Genomic DNA, 9,782 nt, shown 5'->3' with positions numbered 1-9,782 from the left:
GGCGAGCAACCTGCCACGCCGGCTCCTCCCCTGTCCCCTTCTCTCTCAAACCCTTGCCAGAGGCATCCGGGCAGGAGCAGTGCATTTCGTGCGCTCAGGTGGCCACAGGCAAAGCCGATTCCCGTTTCTCCAAGAGGCGAGGCCACCGACTCCAGAGCCAGGGATCAGACTAACGCTGGTTTCTACGCGCCGGGCCTCCGCGGGCGATCCCCACAAGGGAGCAGGCGCGGGAACCCTCCTCCCGGGCCAGGAGGGCGAGGGTCCCTGGCTGTGTCTTTAAGCCCAGCGCTCCCCGCCCCGCCTCCCGGCCCGCCCCGCTCCCGCCCTCGCGGTCCCTGCCGCCCTCCCCGCGGAGCGTGGCTCCCGGGCGTGCGCGACGCGCGGAGCAGGTGCCGCCGAACCCTCCGCATGCTGTTTCCCGGCCCGAGGTGGTAGCGGCGCCCGCGCGCTCTGCCCGCTGCTTCTGGGCCACACTGGGCTCCGGCGCGGGGCCATGTCGCTGGTGACTGGCAGCAGCGAACCGGCCGGCGGCGCCGGCGGCGGCAGTGGGGGCGGCGCGCGGGTTTTCTTCCAGAGTCCCAGGGGTGGTGCCGGTGGCAGCCCGGGATCCAGCGGCGGCTCCGGCTCCTCCCGGGAGGACTCGGCGCCCCTGCCCTCGGCCGCCGCTGCTGGGCAAATTAAGGAGCAGCAGCAACAGCAGAGGCGGCACCAGCAGGGAAAAGTGACAGTGAAATACGACCGCAAGGAGCTTCGCAAGCGGCTGGTGCTGGAGGAGTGGATCGTGGAGCAGCTAGGTCAGCTGTACGGCTGCGAGGTACCTGGGCGCTGGGCCGGGAGGGTCGGAACTACACTCGCCCTCCGTCCGCACAAGACTCCCCCGGGGCCCCGCGACCTCCGTGCGCACCGCCCTGACTCCCTAGGGCACCGAACATCTGGAGTGAGGCGCGGCGCGTGCTCTCTCCCGGTGGTGCCCAGTGACATCGGGTTGTAGCGGCTTGGACTAGCTGCTGCTTGGGTTCAGTTGCCCGGTGCAGGGGAGCTTGTGGTCCCTTAATGGCTGGGGCGGGTTTGGTCCAGAGAAGGGCTTTGTTTGGGAACGCCCGGTCACTTCTCGGCTTCTGGCAGCTATGCCCAAGTGGGTTTCCCAGCGGCCCCCTCCAGCTGCGCCCCAGGCACCGAGGGGAGACGGCAGCGAACAGCGCTTACTGCAGGGCTCCGGGTTTTGGAAAGAAGGAGTAGGGAAGGGGCTCGAAGCTGCCGAGTGGAAAGGAGAGGTTCTGGGAGTCTCACGAATCCCTTCGTTTCTAGAATCAACTTCACAATCACGAGATGATCCATTTTCCCTTTTCCAGCCAGCCCCTACTCCCGTGCCCATCGCTAGTCCCTGCATTCCCAAGGCTGGATATGTCGGACTTGGTTACATCAGTTCTCTCTTACCAAGCGCAGCTATCCATGTAGACGGCACAAAAGGAGCCTTGGGCTTCCTCCCAGAGTGCCTGGGTGGGAGGCAGGCAGCCCTGCGGGTGGTGCGCGGCGCCAACCAGGTCGCCCACAGTTCCAGGTCAGGGTTTCAGGCAGCTCGGACTGCCGTGGACACATTCCATGTAGGGAGAACTATGAAGAACAAGCTGCCACAAACATGCTGGGAAAATGAGGCGAAACAGTCTCCCAAGAGAGTCTTTAATAACAGCACTTGTAATTGAGCTACAGGCTCCACTCTTCTCAAGGGGTGGAGTTTAGAAAGGCTGGAAGCATGAAGAGGGATTCATGAAGAAGGATGTGGCTTTTTGGTGAAAGCTAGGTTTATCTTCCTGCTACTGATGGCTGCTCAGCAAGATGAAAGCTACAGGAACGCACTGGCTTTCCCTAAACCTGGTTCTAGGCGTTGGGCATTTTACACGTTTTATAGCCTATTGTGAATATGGATCTGGCTGAATAGTCTCATTGCACAGGGAAAACGTATTCTCATTGCTGACTACTGATGAATGATTATGATACAGTGAAACCTGGCTGTGTGACTAATGAGCTTGTGAGAGTGTTTCTCCAGTTCGCTCTCACAAAAAGCCAATTTAATTGCATAAGTAAAAGTTGGCAGAAAAATAGGAAGTGTTCATGGGATTCTTATAGGAAGTTGGCAAAACTGTGAGAACTCAGTTATATTTGATTTAGACGGGATTACTGTTGGGTGAATGGATGTGTTCTGTCTTGCCTCTATAGACTTCAAATGATTTTTATTTATTTTATGATGACCTTTATACTCCATTTTGGGTTTGGAGGAGATCTGAGTTCATAGAAAAGCTATTGTTGAAATCAACAATACACTAGCCTTGTTCATTTAATGGGAGACCAATAAGAAGTAACTTGGGAAACTGGACATGATGGTACCCACTTAGTGAGGTGGCAAATGACATATTCTAAGAATTCTTTAGAGTAATGAGGGAGTGGAGGTTTGAATGTTCACTATGTTGAACACAAGGGTTTAGGGTAAATGTGAGCTTGAATCTTTCCAATGTACTTGCCTACTCCAGTTATAGACCTTCAAGTTAAAGCGAAGACAGCCGTATGTTTGAGAGAGAGAGAGAGAGAGAGAGAGAGAGAGAGAAAGAGAGAGACGGTGTGAAAGTCACAAGATGCTGTATGCTGCCTGCTTGCTATTAACATATGGCAAGCATTTCTTCTCAAGTTGTCTGTTCGGTCCCTGTGCCTGCTGCAAGTTTGTAATTACTGTGCTGGTGTGATGACCTCCATTTAGTACCAGAGAAATGGAAAGACCAGTAGGGAACCAAGGAAAGGACATCCCTTCCCTTCTGTTTCTCTGCTGATAGAGTTCTGCTTCCATCCTGCCCTCTTCCCTGGTGGACTTTTCTTACTGATTCTTTCTTGTTGAGTTGGAGTAGTTATGAAACACTTATTTAATTCACAAGGACCTGTACTAAGCGGGGGAGTGATTCCATGACTTGATCTTTTCAGAATGGAAAATTATTACCTTTTGAAGTGGCTGAAATTAAGGTGTTTGCATCGATAAATGAATGGGGAAGAAGAAAGGCACAAACTTACCTGGCTGAGTGAGGTCTTGTCTAGAAATTTGCGGAGGCCAACTTTGGAAGATAGCATGATAGACCACATTTGTGGGGTGTGAATTATGTGTCAGGTGCCATTGTGGCACTGTGGCTGTATCATTTCCTTCATCTTCCCAACAACCTCACAAAGAGGGTCCTCTTATTGTTCTGATATTACCAGTGCGGACACTAGCACTGAGTGAGTGGCGGTATGGTTTAGCTCTGAATCCAGGCAGTGTGTCCCTGCCTCCACCCTCTGACTACCAGGCTGCCTGTAGTTTTGCGAGGTTCCTTACAAGGGAACAAATGGAGGCTCATACCAGATCTGTCGCGATTCTTGAAGCTTACAGATGAAGCCAACAGGCAGCTAGAATTTGTGCTGTCCATCCACCTTGACAACTGTGTTTTCATAATGAAGGTTGGAATTTTGAGTTCTTGGACTTCCAAGAACTTTGAGTTAAAATGCAATTGGGAGAGCCTTTGGGTTCTCTTCCCTTGGTACAGTTCCACCTGGTGAGGGATGTTACAGCCTTGGGTGTGGCCAATTGTACATGAATTCCACCTGGCAATGGACATTATGTTCACGGGCACGGCCAGTTGTGGTACACGAGACCCACCTGGTGAAGGATGTTGCATCCATGGGCATGGCCAATCATGGTACATGTCTTCTGTTGCTCACATCAGATCAGATCAGACTGGGGAGATGCTTGCTCATCCCTGGCTGCCTGGCATTTGATGAGTGGCCCCATTTGATCCCAGGGGGTCTTCAGGAAGATGGAGTGTATATTGCCAGTGTGCTAAGGGTTTTGGATTTTATCTTCACTGTAGGAATTGGAAGGAATTGGAAGATAAGGGGCTGGCACTAAGGAATAGGATAAAGCCACCACCTGTGGTGCTGGCATTCCATATGGATGCTGGTTCAAGTCCTGGGTGTTCCACTTCCAACCCAGCTCCTTGCTAATGTGCCTGGGAAAGCAGCACAAGGTGACCTGTGTGCCCCTGCATCCACTGGGAGAAAATGCTCCAGGATCCTGGCCTTGGACAAGGCCAGCTCCAGCCACTGCAGCCATTTCTGGAATGATTCAGTGGATGGAAGAGTTCTCTCTGTCTCTCCTGTCTCTATCTGTAACTGATTGAAGTAAATGATACAAAGTTTTTAAAGAGAATTGGAGAACAACACAAAAGTATAAGTATTAGCAGAGGGACATAATCTGTTGTTAGCTAAATGAAAGCACACACTTGAGAAGAGAGTGTGAGGAGTATTCCAGGATGATCTGTGTGCAGCAGCGTTGAGGCCATTCCTTCATGTGATCTGGAATATGTATGGATGGTGTCTGGGGCAAGGTTTAATTGAATACTCATGGGGAGTGGTGCAAGCATTGACGACTGCTCATTGCCTTGTCCTTTTTTGGAAGTCTTGAAAGCATGATGACTTCAGGTACGTGATGGGCGTAGGAGTGCCAGTTGCGGCAACTTTGCTGTAACATTACAGTTAGGCTGTTGGTCATCATGGAAGCTGGGGGCAGCAGCAGCCATGCGGGACGCCTTCTCCTAGTGATAGCTCTGCATGGAGGTTTTGTAGAAACTGGTTTCTACAGTATGAAAAGGTGATGGTGTTTGTGCGAGGGGAGTTGGCTGGAATAAGCGGAGTTTTACGAGGGGCAGAAGACCTCAGCTCTTCTTGCCAGGTAACTGCTTGCCTGTATCAGCAATGGCCACTCTTCTGCAAGAGGCTCAGTGGCACTGGTAAACATCACATTGTAAAGCCATCTGTGCATGTTCCCATTAGATTTAAAAATGATTAGCTCTATGTTTGCGTTCTTTTCCCTTTCAGCTTCTCGTGGAAAAGCTTGTTCAGGTAATGAAGTTTTCACCTTTTCACCTAGGAACCTGGCTCTAATGGAACTGTTGGGTTAAATTGACATGGACATTCTGGCTGTTTTAAAACATTTCCATGCCTCTTCCTCATCCTAATGGCTTTTTAGAGAGTTTGAAATCTGGCATTGTGTCGATTCTGACAAGTGTTGCAAGATGACTTCCTGGATAAGCCATATTAATTTTTTTCAATCTTGCCCAGAATCAAGATAGCATCTGGGGGCCGGTATGGTAGCCTAGTGACTCAAGTCCTTGCCTTACATGAGCCAGATCCCAAATGGGCCGCAGTTCATGTCCCGGCTGCTCCACTTCCCATCCAGCTCCCTGCTTGTGGCCTGGGAAAGCAGTTGAGGATGGCGCAAAGCCTTAGGATCCTATACCCATGTGGGAGACCTGGAAGAAGCACCTGGCTCCTAGCTTTGGATTAGCTGAGCTCTGGCCATTGTGGCCACTTGGGAAGTGAACTAGTGAATGGAAGATTTTTCTTTCTGTCTCTCCTGCTCTGTAAATCTGACTTTCCAATAATAATAAATAAACAAATCTTGAAAAAAAAAAAGATAACATCTGTACTTCCAGGTTTGCCATTTGGTTTGCTTTGGAAATGAAAGCATATTGCTAGGCACACATTATCAGAATGCCAGTGGTAGTCCACCCTTAAACTGACTTGCTGTGTTTTCCTGGCTGCCTGTCTGGTGAGGCAGTCTTCCCATTTGCTGCAGGTGTCTGTTTTATAAAAAGTGGCTTCTGGCTTATTTAGCCTTTACCTCTTCCCCAAGTCCTCAGTATTTCCATTCTGTAAGGTAGTGGTTTGTGAGAGTTTTTGATGGTGACACAGGAGAGCCCCTGTAGATTGCTGCCTGGGACATACACAGCAACATGGATGCTGTATAGGTAGATGTATGAGCTTCCCCTTAATGTTCCTATGAGAAATTCAACAGTGCTCTACAGTATGAATTCATTGCTGTATACAATAACATTCTACTCTTATTCCTCTTCCCAGAATGCTGGTTGTGATTCTCTGAATTGATTTCATAATATGTTTATGAGTTATGACCTGCAATTAAAAAAATACTAAGAGGGAAGAGCCCAACCTGTGTAACAGAATTAGCTGTCACCGATTGGGTATTTTGCACCAAGGGACCTCAGAGGGGCTGTAAGAAATGGAATTAAAATATAAGCTTACCTTGGTGAAAAAGAAATATGTGTATAGTGTTTTCTTCTTCTTTTTTAAAGATTTATTTTTATTAGACAGTCAGATATACAGAGAGGAGGAGAGACAGAGAAAGATCTTCCGTCCAATGGTTCACTCCCCAAGGGGCTGCAACGGCTGGAGCTGAGCCAATCCAAAGCCAGGAACCCATAGCCTCTTCCTGGTCTCCCATATGAGTGCAGGATCCCAAGGCTTTGGGCCTTCCTTGACTGCTTTCCCAAGCCACAGGCAGAGAGCTTGATGGGAAGTAGGGCCGCTGGAATTAGAACCAACGCCCATATGGGATCCCGGTGTGTGTGAGGTGAGGACTTTAGCAGCTAGCTAGGTTATCGTGCTGGGCCCTGTGTATAGCTTTTTTTCGAAAGGAGATTTATTTATTTTCATTTGAAGAGCAGAGTTACAACAACAGAAGAAGAGACAGAGAGAGATCTTTCCCTCACTGGTTTGCTCCCCAAATAGCCACAATTACCAGAGCTGGGATGGTCTGAAGCTAGGAGCCAGGTGACAGGAATTCCCTCTGGGTATTCCACATGCGTGCCAGGACCCAAGCACCCAGGGCATCCTCCTCTGCTCTCCCAAGCAAGTAGCAGGGAGCTATATCAGAAGTAGAACAACCAGGACTTGAACTAACATCCACATGGTGTGCCAGCATGACAGGTGGAGGTTTAACTTGCTGTGCCATGGCACTGGTCCCCATGTGTGTATTTTAATACTACACATTTTTGTGGGCCTTTGACTGGTGTTGTCCACAGGGACACTGTTGTTGCTTTAGTTCTTGGACCTGGGAGGGGTCCCTAATTTTAAGTTCATGTCTTTGGTTTGGGTACAGTTTCCCATTTTCAAGGCTTCCAAAGAGCCTGCTTTGCCACCTTGTCATGACCTCAACTGGAAAGTAGGAACTGCTACTGCTGAGTATCCAGTAGTCTGTCATTTTGGGGATACCCATGTGTTTGGATATTTAACAACAGATTTTTAAACAAAACTGCTCTTTAAAAAAAGCTCCACAAATTCAGCCTACAAAGAACCAAGGAATACATTAAGTATGCTAAAAGTCTGCGGAGGAAAGAATTCTAAATTGCTGAAAGAAGAAAATGTGTCAAGCGCACATGAATCACTAGAACAGTGATTAGGGTGGTTTGAAGTGGGAAAGTGGTTAAGAATCTGAGCTTTGAGCCTGGATTTATGCAGTGGTCCTAATACTTAGCAGCTGTTTGAGATTAGGCCATTTCCCTAGCTTCTCTGAGCTTCACTTCACTCATGTATGTGTAAGCATCCTGGGATCTTGTGGCATGATGTAGGTGTTTGGCAGAGTGATTATGATAGTGTTTTAGATGTCCATGTCCCATACAGGAGTGCCTAGGTTAGAGTCCTAGCACCATTTCAAATTCCAGCCTCTTGCTAATACAGATCCTTGGAGGCAGCCAGAAGCAGGAGATACATTAATAGTTAGGTCTCTGCTGCTTACACAGGAGACCAGGATTGCACTGCTTGAGCCTCGCTCAGCACCAGCTCTTGCAGTTCTTTGGGAAGTTAACCAGCGGATGGAAGAACTCCATTTGTGTGGGTGCCTTTCCAATAGAAGCAGATACTAATGGGAGAACTAACTGGTAAGCTCTGACCTGCAGTACCTAGAGTGGACTGCATATGTTAATTAACCATTCACTTCCATGATGTCAGCAGAGAGAAGGAGAGTTATGAAACAAGGTCTTCACCTTTGCTGAGTGCTAGAATTTGGGAAAGGATGTGTGGGCCCTTGAGACCAGAGCTGTTGGTGAGTACTGGAAAGTGGATGTGGGAAAATTACAAATGCTCTAAAGTATGCCTGTTTTTCATAGTCTTTAACATTCCAGATGTTTAGATGGATTTTCACATGTGTGTTGAAAAGTGATACCTTCACAATTTGAAGACAGAAGCTGTGTTAATTTCCTTGACATTCACTTTCTAGTCTTCAGACATTGAGTGTTTGTTGGAATGGAATCTTCAGAAAATGTCTGAAAAGCCGTTGATGTGTTAGTATCTGAGGTAGTTGGTGGTGTTGCCTTATCAAAGACATGGCTAGGAAAAAAAACGGCTACATAATTATTCTCTTGCCAGTGCTTGGATGGTTCAACCCTTTCCCTGGCTTTTCAGAACACCTCCAGCTGGTGTCCTGAACACTTCACCTGTTCTGGCCAGCTCGATGCCCTGTCCGGGTCCTCACTTCCTGTCACTGTGTTCCTTTCTTGGCTGTATTGCTTACCCTCTTCATTCCTATCTTCCCTGACAATTCGACATACACATAAGTTGAAGATTTTCTCTTCTGCTCCAAACCCACTACCAGGAGCAGGCAAAGCAGTGCGGAGTTCCGTGTTGGAGTTGCTTGGGTTGGCATCCCACCACTGTACTTCTGATGCAACGTTCTGCTAATGTGCCTGGGAGGCAGAAGAGGTGGTTCAAGTACTCAGCTTCCTGCTACCCACATGAGTGACCTGAATGGAATTCCTGGTTTCTGGCTTAAGCCTGGCCCAGTCCGGGCTGTTGTGGGCATGTTTGGGAATGAACCAGTAGATGCTCGCTCTCTCTCTTTCTTTGTGTGTGTGTATGTCCCTCCTTCTTTCAAATAAATAAGTTTTTAAAAACAAACAACAAAATAAAGCTTCCTCTTCCTCTCTGCAGGGTCCCCTGGCTGCCACCCTATTCTTCTCCATTCCTTACTGTTTTCCCCACAGGTCTTTGTCCTACTCGCACGTTTGAACTCTGTAATTCACATCTTGTTATGTCATTCATGTTTTATTTTAGCCTTGTTGAAAAATACACTTCCTTTCATTGCCTTGATTGGACCCACAGGAGTTTGAAGATGAGCTCGGTGCCAGTGTTTCCCAGGTCCGTCTTTGGCCCCTGCCCTGCGTGTTTTCTTTGCCCTCCTGAATGTCCTTCCTGGGTGCTGTCACTCTTCTCTGGGTGTCAGTTGCTGTCCCTGTGCTGACATCTCCGAAGTCGGTATTTTTAGCTCCAGGCTGTCTCCTTAGTGCCAAGCGTATTCAGGCAGCGTTGAAATGGACACCTCCACTTAGCTACCCCAGGGGCACCTCACTGTCGACTGGACTGTGAGTTCCTTGCTTTCTCCTGACTCTCTGCGTGGCAGCCGCTCCCGGCTACAGTTGCTTCAGCAAAAGCTTCCATGGCATCCTTATCGCTTGCCCGCCACGCCCAGTAGTCTCTGCATCTTGCTGGTGCTTGTTCTTCCCTGCAGTCTGACTCTGGCTTCTCAGGCCCATGGCTTTGGCCAGCACCTTGTCACTGCTTTCTGTGTTAGAGCAGTGGCCACTTGAGCCAAGTTTCACTGTCAGCCCTGCAACTTCTGCCACAGCTCCCAGACCAGGGCCAGGTGACTGACACATCTCCTCATATGCCCTTTGAAGGGAGCGGGGTTGTCTTTGTTTTAAAGGCGAAGAAATTGAGTTCAGTGAAGTTCCTTCTTGTTCTTGTCCACAGACACACTGATTCCCCAAGTCACTGAGCTATTATGTGCCGGCTGCTCCGGCAGCTACACTTAATAAGCTCTTACTGCATGCCGTGTGCTTTGTGAGTTACCTGGTGTGACCCTACAAGGTGGTGATGACTTGGCTTATGGGTTGTGGGGCTCTGGTGTCTGAGTT

At 48.9% G+C, this 9,782-nt stretch overlaps 1 protein-coding gene across 1 annotated transcript in view; it reads left to right on the top strand.

Moving 5' to 3' along the window:
- The first annotated feature begins 336 nt into the window (after nucleotides 1–336).
- Nucleotides 337–9,782, top strand: part of PPP1R14C (protein phosphatase 1 regulatory inhibitor subunit 14C) — an 81,562-nt gene continuing 72,116 nt past the window's right edge. The window contains exon 1 of the mRNA XM_004598358.4: nucleotides 337–814. Coding sequence (XP_004598415.2) covers nucleotides 494–814 — 321 coding nt within the window. The 5' untranslated portion in view covers nucleotides 337–493. The remainder of the gene's footprint in view (nucleotides 815–9,782) is intronic.

Source organism: Ochotona princeps, chromosome 1, assembly GCF_030435755.1.
Source record: "Ochotona princeps isolate mOchPri1 chromosome 1, mOchPri1.hap1, whole genome shotgun sequence".
In the NCBI taxonomy this organism is placed as follows: domain Eukaryota; kingdom Metazoa; phylum Chordata; class Mammalia; order Lagomorpha; family Ochotonidae; genus Ochotona; species Ochotona princeps.
The sequence above is the reverse complement of the archived record's forward strand: the minus strand, read 5'-3'. Positions and strand labels throughout refer to the sequence as shown.